A 16,160-nucleotide genomic window follows, 5' to 3' on the forward strand; every position below is an offset into this window, starting at 1 on the left:
ACTGTTACTTTGTTTATGTCTGTCCTTTCTTTCCTTGTTCATAGGCTTCCGGTCACCTAAAAAGGCTTCTTCTCTTTCCCTACAAATATTTGAGATAATCGGAAGACAGTTTGCTCTGATTGTTTCACAATTGCTGCAGGCTAAAGACCAAAGCTCCGTTCTGATCGCCTGCTGGCTAGTGTAAAGTACTTGCATCATCTCGTGTTCTTCAGCTGTTTGTCCATATGGATTTGCTGTGGCTTGAAAAGCTGATAAGTGTTAAGAAAAAGGAGAAGCAGGATCCCTGCAGGGAGTGCACATGAAGCCGTATGTCAGTATTTCTGGGTATCTGGTGCCCCCTGGAGACTGCTGCTGCCCACAAGAAACATAGAGAATATCAAGGCTGCACATTAGTAAGTGACCCTAGTCCAAGCAGACTGAAAAAAGAGAAGAACATCTTTTTCTCAAAGAAGTAGTGCAGGATACTAGAAAAGGCCGTAACAGTAAAAGCGAGTATTCTCTAAAATAATAATAATTACATGTCTTGTATTTCTGAAGTCTAATAAAGACTGATAGCTACGTTTCATGTTATGTATATATGCCCATGTATTTCAGAAACGAATACGCAAGGCTATGTTTAGACAGCTGATAGTGACATGATACAAGATGTACAGAGTTTGAAAGATAGCTTTAAGAGGTTCTATTAGTTGGTCTGAGAGGTCAACAGATAAAATCAGAAAATGTGGATGTCTCCTATCAAACCTGGGATTGGAATTAGAATTTGATCACAAGCTTCATAAGATGATTGGGTGGAGTTAGTTCTGTGTGATTTTTTTGGGGGGGGGGTAGGAATGGGTTTTTTTTTTTTGAAGGTGGTAGGTGTTTGGGGGTGTCTTGGAGTGTTTTGAGGGGTTTTGAAACAATCCTGTGTAGAGAATAATGCTGGGTTGTTGGGGCAAGAGAGAAGAGAGGAGAAATTTGTCAAAAAGGAAATAATGCTTTTATACAAAAGTTCTGAGAGTTAAAATTAAGACCTACCTGCTAAAATATGGAGCTTTAGAATGATTACATGCTGTTGATGACCTGGCTAGATTTAGCCTAGTTTTCATGAGAAATCACTAGAGTCATGTAGCTCTGAGTCCAGACCATTTAGATTGAACTAAAATTTTAACTGAGCCTTGTCTGCATCCTGGGGCTCCTTCGACCCAAAGAGGGCACTGTGCTCAAGTTCATCCTGTGTTCTGCCTTCTGAGGCAAGGCAGTGCCCATAAATGGAAACAGGAATGAAGCTCAGGATACTCCCAAGAAATTTACTTATCCTTGGTTTTTTTCTTTCTTTTTTCTTTCTTTTCTTTTTTTTTCTTCTTTTTTTATTTTTTTTTAAGAGAAGATGCCAATAAAGTGTTGTTCAGAGAAGTCTAAACATAGAGGAAATAGTTGTTTGGAGCTGGAGTTTTACATGAAATATGAACTTAATTTAGAGTAACTTTGAAGACTTAAATTCTTGCTTTGCATTCTCAAAGCTTTTTCTTAGGGGGGAAAAAATCACTATTCTCAGACTAAGGGTTTTTTTTGTTTGAGTGCAGTTGTTGGGGGAGGTTGTTTTTTTTGGGGGGGGGGTCCAGATTTATATTGTGCTTTACAAAATCAGCTTTTTTACATGTAAGATTTCTAATGACATAAAAATAATGTGATTATAGCACAGGACTGCTTCTGATATTCAGCTTATTTATTTTACATAGATTAGTAATAAGGAGTAATCGTGCCGTATCACTTGCCTTAGCGATTTGCAGTCCTTGAGAAAGAGAAACATACATATCTCTTAATCTCTCTTCCTTGCTTTCCTTCCTTTCCATGAAACTGGTACAGCGGCTGTTTCACTCCAGGCAGGATTCTGTGATCACCTTGATTTACAGCAACAATATGATAACAGAGACTAATACTTACAGTTTTGGATTTGTTTTCTTAAAACTGGCTACAATATGCTGCTGCTGTTGAGCTGATGGTTTTCGGTTAGGCCACTTGTCCCTCTGTGGGGTGTGTGCCATTATTATGGCACATTATTACATTAGATGATGTGCAATATTCTCTCTTTTGCTTTTTTTTTCCTTTTTTTTAACAGCAAGAAGGTGAAATGGAAGGTGAGGCAGTTGAAGCTATTGTGGAAGAATCAGAAACTTTTATTAAGGGAAAAGAGAGAAAAACCTATCAAAGACGCCGTGAAGCTGGGCAGGAGGACGATGCTTGTCATATACCACCAAACCAAGCAGATGGGGGTGAAGTAGTTCAGGATGTCAACAGTGGTGTGCAGATGGTTATGATGGAACAGTTGGATCCAACACTTCTTCAGATGAAGACTGAAGTAATGGAAGGTGCAGTGCCTCAAGAAACGGAGGCTACAGTGGATGACACACAGATCATAACACTTCAGGTTGTTAATATGGAAGAGCAGCCTATAAATCTTGGTGAGCTTCAGCTGGTCCAAGTACCAGTTCCAGTGACTGTACCTGTTGCCACCACTTCTGTGGAAGAACTTCAGGGAGCATATGAAAATGAGGTTTCCAAAGGAGGCCTGCAAGAGGGAGAGCCCATGATCTGTCACACTCTCCCTTTACCAGAAGGCTTCCAGGTAGTGAAAGTGGGTGCAAATGGTGAGGTGGAGACGCTGGAACAAGGTGAACTTCAGCCCCAAGAAGATCCTAATTGGCAAAAAGATCCAGACTACCAGCCACCAGCCAAAAAAACAAAGAAAAACAAAAAGAGTAAGCTACGCTACACTGAGGAAGGCAAAGATGTGGATGTCTCTGTGTATGACTTTGAAGAGGAGCAACAGGAGGGTTTGTTGTCTGAGGTCAATGCAGAAAAAGTAGTGGGTAACATGAAGCCACCTAAACCAACAAAAATCAAAAAGAAAGGTAGGTTTGTAAGTGGATTTCTAAACTGCACTGGTTATGACTGCACCTTGCAATACAGTTGAAGTGATTGAGTAGATGCAAATGGGAGTAAAGCAGGCATGCTCAGTGTCACTTACCGTTTTATATAAGAGCTCTTAGCTCTGTTTTCTGGGCAAACCTACTCTCCCCTGTCTATAGGCTTGCAAAGGAGCTCATTTGCCTTGTGTGATGCTGTGGTATTAGTATTCCCATATCACTACAGTTGAAAAGGTTCTGCTTTTTGCTGTAATGCATATTCAAGAGATTATTGTATACAATAAAGTTTTACATCAGGAACCAGTGGTATAATTAGTTTTTGGGGGGCGGAGTTCCTAGCTAAGTATTGGGTAGAGTGGATAGCACAAAATCCAACAATGTGTATGTTTGACTCTTCCTTTCCAGAAACTTAAAACTGTAAATTAAGAAACCCTTTCTAGAGTGGAGTGGAACAAGAACATTAATTGCTGGCATACTAATGAAAATTCAAGACAAGCTAATGACTGCCTGTATTCCTAACAGGAAATACAGTTGTATTTAATGATATATTAAAAAAAAAAAAAAAAAAAAGGGGTTCCTTGTAGTAGTTTAACCTCCAGGAATTTTTCTTTTTCCCTGCTGACCTCTAATGTAATACAGTGGACCATGGTACTGCCAAAAATAAAAGTGACTTCCTTCATGGCTAGGTGTAAAGAAGACATTCCAGTGCGAGCTGTGCAGTTACACTTGTCCACGTCGTTCTAACTTGGACCGCCATATGAAAAGCCACACTGATGAACGACCACATAAGTGCCATCTCTGTGGCAGGGCTTTTCGGACAGTCACATTACTGAGGAACCACCTCAACACTCACACAGGTACTCGGACCTTTGTGTACATTCTTCTAGTAGAATCTACTCTGTCTTTATTCTATAGGCAGGTTGGGTCTATCGGAATCTGTCAGATTTCCTCTATGGGACAAACTGGAAAGGAAGAAACTATGCAATGTTGCTCTCTTTCTTTCTTTCTTTTTCTTCCTCTGTGAGAGGAATTTTTCACCTGACCATGTTAGGTGCAAAGCTCATTCTGTACAAAGATACAAAAACTAACTCTGGGGTTGATTCGAAGTTACTTAAAGCTGTAGAAAACATTCTGTTTGTCTTGGGTGTTATTAGGGCCCTCAGTTTGCTGTGTTCTGAGATTTGTGCTGCCATTGCTTCCTATGGAAAAATAAGGTGAGACTGGAGCTAAACAGAAGGCAGATGGAGAAAAACAAAACAGGGAATAGGTTATAAACTGGACCAGTAAAACATGTAGGAATGAAAGCATGTTTCCATTGCTCCTCACTTAAGTTTCTGTTATAAAACTTAATGTAGGAGTAATTTTGGAACTGTCATCAACTTAAAACAATGTTCTTCCGACCCTTCTGCCAAAAAAGTGTAATTCATGTTCTTAGCTTTCTTTTCATACCTCTGTATTATCTAACTGAATGGTTTGAAATTTGCAAATAGCCAAGTGATAAGAAAATAAGGGAGTTTGTTTCTCTCATTGAGGGGATGTACACTCTCTAGCAGTATCTTCTGTCCATTGGCTGTTTATACAAAGGCTATGACTCCTGTGTGCCATTTGCTGCTGTAATCTAATCTTTCAGAACAAAAGGAACATTGCTAATTTATGGTGGGGGGGGGTGGAGAGGGAGAAGCTGTGTCATATTTTTTGCCACTAAATCTGAATGTCACCATCTTCCTGTTTTCCTGCAAATGATTAGGTACTCGCCCTCACAAGTGCCCAGATTGCGACATGGCCTTTGTGACCAGTGGAGAGTTGGTTCGGCATCGCCGCTACAAACACACCCATGAGAAACCATTCAAATGTTCAATGTGTGATTATGCTAGTGTGGAGGTATGTTAATTGTCACAGTACCAAGTACATGCTTGTATGCTTCAAGACTTACTCATCATCTGTTACAAACTTTCCTCCTTGACCATTTTTGAAAAGGCCTCTGAGTAAACAGGTTATGAATTACAGAATCAGTAAGGTTGGAAGGGACCTCTGGAGATCATCTAGTCCAACCCCCCTGCTCAAGCAGGGTCACCTAAAGCATGTTAGACAGGATTGCATCCAGGAGGGCTTTGAATATCTCCAGAGAAGGAGACTCCACAACCTCTCTGGGTAACCTCTTCCACTGCGCCATCACTGTCACAGTGAAGAAATTCCTCCTCACGTTCAGGCAGAACTTCCTGTGGTTCAGTTTTTGCCCATTGCCTCTTGTCCTGTCGCATGGGACAACTGAGAAGAGTTTGTCCCCATCCCCTTGACACCCTCCCTTCAGGTACTTACACACATTGATAAGATCCCCTCTCAGGCTTCTCTTCCCCAGGCTAAACAGGCCCAGCTCTCACAGCCCTTCCTCAGAGAGCAGGTGCTCCAGCCCTCTGATCATCCTCATAGCCCTACACTGCACTCTCTCCAGTAGCTCCATGTCTCTCCTGTACTGGGGAGCCCAGAACTGGACGCAGTACTCGAGAGGAGGCCTCACCAGGGCTGAGCAGAGGGCCAAAATCACCTCCCTTGACCTGCTGGCAACACTGTTTCTAATGCACCCCAGGAGACCACTGGCCTTCCTGGCCACCAGGGCACGTTGGCTCATGGTCAACTTGTCCACTAGCACTCCGAGATTGTCTGCACAGCTGCTTTCTAAATGAATTAGGTCTGTTTGGAAGCAAGTGATAGGGTTTCCTCAGTTGATGAGAAACCTATTTGGGGATGTTTGTGCACCAAAACCCTAGATCATTTCCATTTCCTCTTTGGAGACTGTAGTTTTCATTGTTTTTAAAAACAGCAGTCCTTTAAGATGAGTAAAGGAGTTGAAGGAGGCAGGTATCTGCTGAGTAGAATGTACTTTAAGACTAGAGATGCTCTCCAATTTTAAAATGTGCACTTTGCATCTTACATATCTGTTGATAAAGTGACTGTTGCCAAAATGAATGGTGCTTTCCCAAATTAGTGAAAAACAACTTTGCTAATTCTAAGAGGTTATCTAATTTGCTTGAGCAAATAAAGCTTACTTGAATGTTCTACCCTGTGTCCTAAGCAGCACTGTTGCTTGTGCTGCAGGACAGCTTTTAAAATGTAATAAAAACTACATTGCAAGATGGGGATAGGAAATCTGAGCAAGGTCATGAACAAAATTTTTAAAAACTGATCTGTGCAGTGGAGGAAGGTTACAGTGGAGATGTTGAATTGGGTGCTTAATCTTCTATTTATTTATTTATTTATTGGGTTTTCTGGGCGTGGGTGTTTCAGTTTGTGTGTGTATGTTTTGGGGTTTTTTGTGGGGAGGGAATGCTGGGGGGTTTTGTGGGTCTTCTAAGTTTTATCTATTTATTTATTTATTTATTAAAAAAACAAATGAACAAACAAAACTTTGAGCTGTGACTGCGGTGTTGTAATTCCAGGCCCTGAGGTTTGAAGTGCTGAATGCATTGTGTTGCAGTGCACGAATTAGGAAAGAATAAGCAAGTTGGTCCTATATGAGGTGGTTGCAGGGTTTTATAGACAGCAGTTGGTGCAGCTTGCTCTTACCGAAGCAGAAAATGCTTTCCGTTCATGTCTGCTAATTCTTAAGCTATGTTCATGCCTCCTAGGTAATGGCAGGAGCGTAAAGGGATTAAGTCACCTTGATTGTAGGACTAGGGCTTTTTTACTGAGTTACTGATTAATCTTCTTCCTCAAAGTAACTGGAGGGCATCCCAGGAGGCACCCTGTGGAAGAACATCTGCAGTGTTCCTGGGTGCATGCTTTCCTGGAATGCTTTTTCTCTGTGTCTGTCCAGGATGCTTTCAAATTTTAGCTTATCCTCGGACGTTGAGATGGTTAATGCCAGTAAGGTGAGCGCAAAAGACAAAATCTGGCTACTTTGAATGTAGGAGCAAGACTGGGAATAAAGCTGGGAGGTGGAACAGAGTCGGGAAGGGAGTATGAGTGGTTACATGGCAGTGCAAGACTGGCACTGAAACAGGTTGGTTGGTTGTATTATTTTTAACCTTGCTACTGAAACAAAATGTTACTGTAACAAAATTTTTGACTAATTTCTTTTACTTTGGAAATCTTACCTATTCATGCTCACTAACTCTAGTCTTGCTCTTGGCTTTCAGGTTAGCAAATTGAAACGCCACATTCGCTCTCACACTGGAGAGCGTCCGTTCCAGTGCAGCTTGTGCAGCTATGCCAGCAGGGATACTTACAAGCTGAAGAGGCACATGAGGACCCACTCTGGTACTGATGTCATGCTTTTAGCACGCTGTCTGTGTGCTGGTGTCTGAGTGCTGGGACAGTGCGTAATGGTGCTCATGCTCGGAGTCAGCAAAATGAAGTATTCAAGTTTAATGTAAAATTATCATGAAGTCTGTAGCTGAAGAGAATGCACTGTTTATCAACATTAATAAATTCATAAATTGACACTAGTAATTGCACTGAGAAATGTGCTGGAGGATTCTGATTTTTGCCTTCACTGTGAGGTGACAAAATACAGGCCCTTTTTTAGTATGAAGATGAGCAATTTCTTCTTTATTGATGTTTTACTTCCCACTGAAGGTTATAGCCATTTTTAGTTTCATTCTTGAGTGTAATCGCAACAGTGTCTGGATGCGGTTTGTGAAGATCCTTAGTCTTTTCTGTGATAGAAATAGGACTTTTTTTTTTCTAACATGGAACACTGCTGGAGTGCTAAACTAATGAGGTTGCTAAAATTTAATGACAGAAATGTGCTTGTATGTATGAGCATTCAAAAGAATCTCAAATTTGATGTTCACAGTGTTCCAGCATCTTGCATGTAAGTCTTGAATGTGTTTCTCATTGTAAGGACTAATAATTAACTCATTTGCTCAAGAGTGAATTTGTTTTGTCTTTGTGTTGTAGAAGGATATTTACAGGAACTAAAACTTCTAGAAAAAGAAACATCGTTGAGCTGTTTGCTGGTTTCTGGGGAGTCATTTTATTTTAGGGCTTTTTGATTAGATTTCTTGTTAATAAAAGTGCTTGTGCTACTCTTTTTCCTTCTGTTACTGTAGGAGAGAAGCCATATGAATGTTACATCTGCCATGCTCGCTTCACTCAGAGTGGTACCATGAAGATGCACATTTTACAGAAACATACGGAGAATGTGGCCAAATTTCACTGTCCTCACTGTGATACTGTTATAGCAAGAAAGAGTGACTTGGGTATGTATCTTGGCAACGTGGCCATTAGCAAAGTTACTGCAATAGGCTACACAAAACATGCCTTCCCAAAATTAGAGTTCATGTAACCCATCAGCTGTCTTCCCCCCGCTTTAACCTAGTAAATCCAGTAACTGCACAAAATGAAGCACAGGCTTAGATGTGTGGCTGGTAATACATACTTCTAGCCTTTTAGCTTACAGTAACTGCTGCATGCTATGGGAACAGAACTTTCAATTTCTTTTCATTATTTGAAAATGCAGCATGTTTTTCAAGCATCCAAGGCAAGTTATTTTCATGTCCATAGGTGCGAGGCATTTATTGAACTTAGACTAATATTTTAACTCTGTATGACTTAAGGTCCGAGAAATCGGAAGGTCATTTGGCGTGACCTCCTATGTATTGGAGGCCATTAATTATCACCCAGATATATCTTCATCAAGCTGAAAGGCTTGAATTAGCCTAAACAATTTCATTTTTCAGGAAGTGGAGCTGTGTGCCACAGACAGAATAGGAGAGACTGAGTTGTCACAAAAGCCTTGAGTCCTTGCAGTAGGAGAGTGTTGACCTGGTGAGCAGTTCCCCATGATTCTAGCAGGCAAGCTCTCTTTTATGATATACAAGAAGGTGAAAAATAGTGCTACTCCCAGAGCAATTGAAGATAATCTTTCTCAGTGAAGAAAAGGCTGAGATTTGGCATAAATCTGTCTATAAGCAAAATATCAACCAAATAATGGGAAGGTAGGTTCTCCTTCATAATAAACAGATGTAAAGTGCTACAATGAAGGACGCGTTGAGACGATGACACCAAGGGTCTATGAAGCAAACAAGTACTGATCTATAACAGGAAAAAACAGAATAGCTGTGAAGATTTTTTTCATAATGATTGTTCAAGCTACAGCAGGCTGCCTTGTGCAGGTGCAATATGCTCATATTTGGAGGATTTAAAAGTGATTAAAACCTCTGAGAGGGATTAGCTGTTGGTACCCCTGTTACCCTCTAGTCCTGTCACTTTGACTTCTAATCCTGCAAAAAATCCTGTTTCCCAATGTATTACCTGGCTTTTGACTGTATTCAGGCAATTCAGAGTGGTCTTAAGTGTCTTGAGGACAGTGCTGTGTTTTACCTTGACTTTACTTCATCTGTTGCATGAACTTCAATAGCAAAAATTTATGTTGCTCTGTCTTCCAAGAGAATCCTTACAGATTGTCTGAAGCAGTCCTGGGCATCAGTGATCTGGCTGCTATGTTTTTGAGATGGATTTTTGAAATAGTCTACACACTAACAGTCTAAGAATCCTGCTGTATTTTGCAGGTAGTGAATTTTGAATATAAGTTATGTGGTATATCATCAAACACTTTATCAAATGCAAGTGTATCAGCACAGATTGCTGATACTAACCAAATCTAGAATCCTTTAAAAAACCTTACTAAGCTTTTGACTAGACAGTTCTGTCAAGAAATTATGCTGATTGCTGTTAATTATAAGCCTATTAATTTTTTGATAGAATCTCAAATTAACAATTTACTTTTCTCATCTGAACTCAAGAGTATACAGAGGGAAAGACACTGAGAGATTGTATACCAGGCGCTTTCACCCTTGGATAGCCATGATGTGATTAAAGGCTCTGGTTCTTGCATTCCTAGGTGTCCATTTGCGAAAGCAGCATTCCTACATTGAGCAAGGCAAGAAGTGTCGATACTGTGATGCTGTGTTTCATGAGCGATATGCCCTCATACAGCATCAAAAGTCTCACAAGAATGAGAAGCGCTTCAAGTGTGACCAGTGTGATTATGCATGCAGGCAGGTAAGCTGGTGGGACTGAGACCCCTTAAGAGCATTAGAACAGGAGCTAAACACGTAAGCTAAGAAATCTTATCTGTTAAGTTTGACCAACTTTCAAAATCAGTGTTAGCTCTCTGATTTTTATTTATTTATTTTAAGGGCATGGGAGAGTTCAGTGGCTTTTGCTTTCTGCTGAAGTGCTCCCCTGTGGAGAGTATCTTTTAAGGGAGTTAAGTCACAACCTTGACATATCTGTTGACAAAGAGCTAGAGTTGCTTGCAGGATGGAAGTAGGTAGGACCGAATATACCATCAGTCAGAGTGTGGTTGCACTCAGGCAGGACCATCTTCTCCTGGGTGTTTTTCTTGGGCTAAAGCGTTTGACCTCGTCTGGCCTGCAGAAATAAATTTCTCAGTGTCTACATCTGAAAGTTTTCAAGTTATTCTTTCTCTTTGGTTTGTCCCTACCAGGAGCGGCACATGATCATGCATAAACGGACCCATACTGGAGAAAAGCCTTATGCCTGTAGCCATTGTGATAAAACCTTCCGTCAAAAACAGCTCCTTGATATGCACTTCAAACGATACCATGATCCCAACTTTGTCCCTGCTGCATTTGTCTGTTCCAAGTGTGGTAAAACTTTCACTCGCAGGGTAAGGGTGTGTGTGTGTGTGTGTGTGTGTGTGTAAATACATTTTGAGTTGTGCTTTTTGGTTGAATGGGGGTTTTGGAAAGGAGGAACCCTGTTACTCACAGAAAAGGGTGGCTGGGGCACAAGGCACAACACTGATCTTTTGAAAGGTGGCACTTGCTGCTCTCTGAGAGGAGGCTCTGGTATTGATACTGATACTGGCATGAGCTAGCAGTGGCATAATGAGCAGTAGGAAAACTCAACTTTATAAGTAGAAGTTAGTGAAATTTACCTATATTTGGTAAATATTTTTCCATTACAAAGAGGAAAAAGAGACAAGCAGTCAGAAATGTCTGTGTAAACACAGGGCCAGAATATCTGATCTTGATTTCAATGTGTGTTGGTTTTTTTTTGTTTTGTTTTTTTTTCCCCATTCTGAACAGAACACAATGGCCAGACATGCTGATAATTGTTCTGGCCCAGATGGTGGGGAAGGAGAGAATGGAGGAGAGACAAAGAAGGGCAAACGTGGCAGAAAGAGAAAAATGCGCTCTAAGAAAGAAGATTCCTCTGATAGTGGTAAGATACAGCTCAGTACCTTCTTAGCATTACAGGCTTGTGATTCATTATTTCTTTGTTAGCTGTTTGCCAGTTCTGCAGGTTTGGTTTGGTACCTGAAAGGCTTTTATGTACTCGATAAGGGGGGAAAAAAATGATCGTGTATGTATGTACATGGAGGACTGTGTGTGTTTAGGAAGGATGGTGTGAATTCGGCTGTCCTGGACCTCTTCCGAGACTCAGTAGTTGGGGAAAAAAGTGCTGTGTCTATTACCCTTTGCCTAGACTGCAGTTGTCTGTCTTGCATGCTCTTCTGTGTGTTAGTACACTGTCTGATACATTTTTCCAGTACTAAAGTCATGTTGTCCCCTGCTTTGGCCTGTCAGCTGCTGAAGTAGACAGACTGTTAGTTGATAAAAATTGAGATTTGAGGAAAATATGAAGAAGCTCTAAAAAGGTAGGACCTGAAAAATGCAATAAAAGAAATTTGTCTTTGAATGACTGTGTACAATAGCGCAGCACATGCATACCTCCTTGTACATAAGAAAGTAGGTGCTTACAGACATGAGGAAATGTCTGGAAAGCAGTAATGCACAGAACAAATAGATGCTAATGTGAGATCTTGTGGCAGTAACATCAATCCATTCAGCATAATCTGACTGAGGGGGATGAAAGCACATCATATCCAGAGTATTTACAGTCTTTCTGGGATGTTGAACTGATCTTTTTTCAAGCCAGAAATGCACCCATAAGATGACAGTGTATATTTAACCCTGGTATGTTTGGCTGCTTTCTGTTTTCTGTTTTAATTTACTTGTGAGATTTGAAGTTGAGGCCTGGTATGTGTTATGACGCCTCATCTTTGTGGAATCCCAAAGACCAATGGCCACCTTTTTGAAGGTATTTTTCACTTGATAGTAATCATTTTTATCACACCCTGGTCAACAGTTGTGTAGTTTGGATACTTTTTGGGTGTCTCTCTTAACTGATAAGTATTAGATCCATTATTGCTGCTTCTAAGAAAATGAAATTTCTACAGTTCATGCCAGAAGTATGCCTCATGCAATGGCTCAACTCTTCATTAGGAAGATAAGCTACTCTTCTGTGCAGTGGACATGCTTAGACGTTCTGGGGCAGTCATTTTACCCTTCTGACAGTCTGTTCCCCTTGACATCTTTTATTGCTTTTTGTCTGATTTGGTTTTGCATGGAGTATTCTGGGCACATTGATGGTACTAACTGGTAATTTCAGGGATGTCCTGAAGTATAAAATTTTGAGCCATTAGCTCAGTAAACCACAAAAAAATTGCAAGAAGTTAAAACTTGTCATGAGCACCATTGGACTGGAATCAGTTTCTAAGAAATGCAGTTAGTTGGCATGGAGGGGAGGTACTATCATAAATCAGTTGGTGGACAGGGCCTCATAAAATAGGCTGTTCTACCTCATAAAGAGAGGTCTTGGAAAAGATGCTCTTGGTCACTGATTGATCTATGGTATGTTGATGATCCTAGAAAGCATGGCAAGGTGTCTGCAAAGCTGTGTTCAACTGTGATGCTTAAGACGTCCCCAGTTCCATGTGACTTTACTATTTTCAACTTGACATTGAGGTCCTGAACACTAGTTGCGGTGTTCAGGAACTGCTACCCCAGTTGCTGATCTACGTTACAGAAAAAGATAAGTACAGTGCTGCTGTTTCTTGAGGGCTAGGAGACTTACTATTGGATCACTCTTGACTTCTGGAGTGTTTCATAGAGGTATTGAAGTCACTGTCACCAAGTGAAATCATGTTTTCTTTCTATTTCTGAATGGCAGTTTGTTCCCTTTAATGTAGGAGTAACAAACTGAGTCTGTGCCACTAGGTTCTTAGCAAAGGCCTCATTTGCTTTCTCTGTTACCAGAGCCAGCTCCCTTCAGTTGAGGATTAAGTAATGGCTCTTTGTAGGTGAATATGTTTAACCTCTTTAAACTAAAGACTTGCTTAATGCACTTCTTCGAGGATTTTTTTGTTTGTTTTTTTTTTCTAGAGGAAAATGCTGAACCAGATTTGGATGATAATGAAGATGAAGAGGAGACTGCAGTAGAAATTGAGGCTGAACCAGAAGTTGAGCAAGAGGCTCCTGCACCACCTCCTAGTAAGAAACGAAGAGGAAGACCACCAGGCAAAGCTGCCACCCAACCAAAACAATCCCAGCGTAAGTCACTACTTGAAGCTTACGTTACAATGCTTGTTAGAACTGCATCTTCCTTGGATTTGGCAGCTCTCGTAAGAGAACTCCTCCCCTCAAGTGAGCTTATTTAAAAAGTAAATAGCTGCACTTTTCTCTAGCTTGCTATGATCTTCCTTGTGCATGATGCTTGTTGCAAGCATTTCCTGGTTGTTAGGGAACGTGCCTGTTTCAGATCATGCAAAAAGGAGATGACAGGATTTATTTTTTTCTTTGATAACATTCCAGTTAATAAGTGTGTGTGCAAACTTTCTTTTTTTTTTTTTTTTTTTTTTTTTTTTTTTTTGTCCCAGTTGCTGGGTGTCTGCTCATGTTGCACTTGCTGTTAAAGAAACTGTTACAAGAACCACCATAGTATTTTATGCATGTAGACTTTTGCAAATATTACTACAAGCAAACATGCTTCAGACCTGTAGTTTGGAGCATAGCATAAATATTGCGTAGTTGCAACTCCACAGAGGTTTCTTCTTAAGCATAGAAATCAATAGCTATACAAAGTCTAAGTAAAATTTTAGAAAGTGCAGGAAGCAGTTCTTCCTTCAAGGGGTGAATGCTGCCTGGCGGCTTGGCTGTTTGATCAGTGCTCCAAATACAGCACGTGTCCTTCCTAGGCTTACAGCCTGCAGAAGCATTTTACATTGACTACATTCACTAATGTCACTGTGGATTCTGAATCTGACTGAAACTTTGCCTTACTCTAAGTGCAGAGGAGCTGATTTGAGGTGCACCTGTATATTGATAGTCTTACTTGATTACTCTGTAAAAATTGCTTAAATACTGTCTCATATATTCCTATATATCTTTTGAAATTTGCTGCTAAAACATCTTCACACAGGAGCCAGGGAGGTAGGGGCTTGATATTTGGATGAATGAGAGGCAGGCTGAATTATTCTGCCCTGAGGTGGGAATGTGTCCTTATTGGGAGCCCCTCCTTTCCTTTCTATGCAAAAGTCTAAGTATCTACTGAAAAAGGCATCTGAGGGAGGTGCAGGCCAGCCCTGGAACCAGTAAAAATCTGTCATTTTCCTCCTCCTCCCCATCCCCTTTTTTTTCTGCCCTTCTAGCTGCAGCAATCATTCAGGTTGAAGACCAGAACACAGGTGAAATTGAAAATATTATAGTTGAAGTAAAGAAAGAACCTGATGCAGAAACAGTAGAGGAAGAAGAAGAAGCTCAACCTGCTGTAGTGGAAGCTCCCAATGGAGACCTCACTCCTGAGATGATACTCAGCATGATGGACCGGTGATGGAAGACGACTATACTGGCTGACTGAACTGGCCTGGGCTGTGTTTAAGCGGCTCAAATCTATTTTTCCTTTTACCTTTTTTCTTGGCTTTGGGAAATGCATCATTTTAGACCATTTTACCAAACTTACTGGGAAATAAAACTTAAAATGATGTTAGAATGTGATTTAACTAGAACTTGCTGTTTTATGTTAGCATTACAGGATCATGGAACATTAGGAAATATTTTGGAGTCCTTCAGGGTTTCCTATGAGATGCTTGATTAGTTTTGCTCTGAGCTGCATTGTAAAGCTGGTCCAAGGACAGTGTTTACATGCAACAAGTTTTAATATACAAAAGTGGAAGCCTTGACTAGAGTACATGGTAAACCACTCCGGACTTGCCCTTCCAGTTCCCAGAGTCTTTGAGCCTCCTTTTCTCAGTAGTGTTTTTAACTGTAAATGCAGACTTGAGAGGGTTCTAGACTTTTAAAATGTTTTTGCTTTTCCCCACCGACTAGTTCTGGTTCTCCGAGTCGGCTGCACACGGTAGTTTTGGCATGCTCCAACTGGTTTCTGTCCTTAATATGCTTTGTTTTCTGCAAAGCATTTCTGTAATGGTCAAGCTTGTAAATAACTTTTTTTTTTTTTTTTTTTTTTTACATTTTAATCTTTTTCCATTAATTAAGAGGTATGCAAAAACACAGTTTAAATAAACCCTGGTATTTTAATTCCTTTCAAACCAAGTGACAAGAGACTTTTATAGAGTGTAAATGTTGGAAAAGCTGTTGATAACCAATCATGTAGAGAAAGGTACCCAGACTACTCCTTGAAGATCAACAGATACCCACATGTGAAATCTGGTTTTGAAGCACACAACTGGCATTTGAAACATGTATGATTAACCTTCTTTTTGAGTTATAATTTTACGACTACATTTTCTTTGCTCTATCTTGTAGTTGTATTTTGTGTTTATGAATCCTATGTTAAGGCAGAAGTGGTGATTTATAAGTGGGTCACTGCAGCCCTCAAAACCTGGGCCAGGAAATATTAATAGGTCAGTAATTACACAATTTTGGATTTCTAATAGAGACAAAAGGAATAATGTGAAATACAAATGATGCCTGTATATGAACTGTCACATGTTAAAATATGTAAGCTTTTTATAGAGCCTCAGTCTTGCTGATTTCAAACAAATTTTTCTTCTATGTATCGCTTTTAAGAGAGCTATCAGTTTAGCTATCAGACCCTAGGTTGATGCATTTTTGTACTTAGCTGTACTGTGTGATATTTTTCATTATTTTAGGAAGCCAACATGGGAAAAACTGTTATAAAATATGTAATGGGGTTTGAAAGCTGGGAAGGAGAATATACTGCTGTACAGCTAATAAATAATAATGGATTAACATGTGTGCTCACTGGCTGATTCTTTGTATTTATTAACTGTTTGTCCTGGCAGTGATTTCCAGACTGTAGTCTCTCCTCCTTATAGAAGGATGCTTCAGGCCTGAACTTAGTGTGTCTGTGCCTCTCATGGTGGGTCTTTTCCTCTACCTGTGCTAAATGCAAGGTACCTACATATTAAATCATGGTGTACTGGTTTTGCCAGGCACAGGTGAATATAGGCACATA

At 40.3% G+C, this 16,160-nt stretch overlaps 1 protein-coding gene across 6 annotated transcripts in view; it reads left to right on the forward strand.

Moving 5' to 3' along the window:
* CTCF (CCCTC-binding factor) overlaps positions 1-15,934 on the forward strand; it is a 37,216-nt gene extending 21,282 nt beyond the window's left edge. For 3 of the 6 annotated variants that reach the window (XM_062586508.1, XM_062586506.1, XM_062586509.1), the window contains 11 exons: positions 45-392; positions 2,102-2,894; positions 3,596-3,766; positions 4,657-4,790; positions 7,046-7,166; positions 7,961-8,110; positions 9,754-9,914; positions 10,363-10,545; positions 10,967-11,102; positions 13,106-13,273; positions 14,371-15,934. In XM_062586508.1, the coding sequence (XP_062442492.1) occupies positions 309-392; positions 2,102-2,894; positions 3,596-3,766; positions 4,657-4,790; positions 7,046-7,166; positions 7,961-8,110; positions 9,754-9,914; positions 10,363-10,545; positions 10,967-11,102; positions 13,106-13,273; positions 14,371-14,552 (2,283 nt within the window). In that variant the 5' untranslated portion in view covers positions 45-308 and the 3' untranslated portion in view covers positions 14,553-15,934. The remainder of the gene's footprint in view (positions 1-44; positions 393-2,101; positions 2,895-3,595; positions 3,767-4,656; positions 4,791-7,045; positions 7,167-7,960; positions 8,111-9,753; positions 9,915-10,362; positions 10,546-10,966; positions 11,103-13,105; positions 13,274-14,370) is intronic. The other 3 variants (XM_062586512.1, XM_062586510.1, XM_062586511.1) reach the window with 1 other exon arrangement.
* The last annotated feature ends 226 nt before the right edge of the window (positions 15,935-16,160 follow it).

This window comes from Rhea pennata, chromosome 13 (assembly GCF_028389875.1).
Source record: "Rhea pennata isolate bPtePen1 chromosome 13, bPtePen1.pri, whole genome shotgun sequence".
Classification (NCBI taxonomy): domain Eukaryota; kingdom Metazoa; phylum Chordata; class Aves; order Rheiformes; family Rheidae; genus Rhea; species Rhea pennata.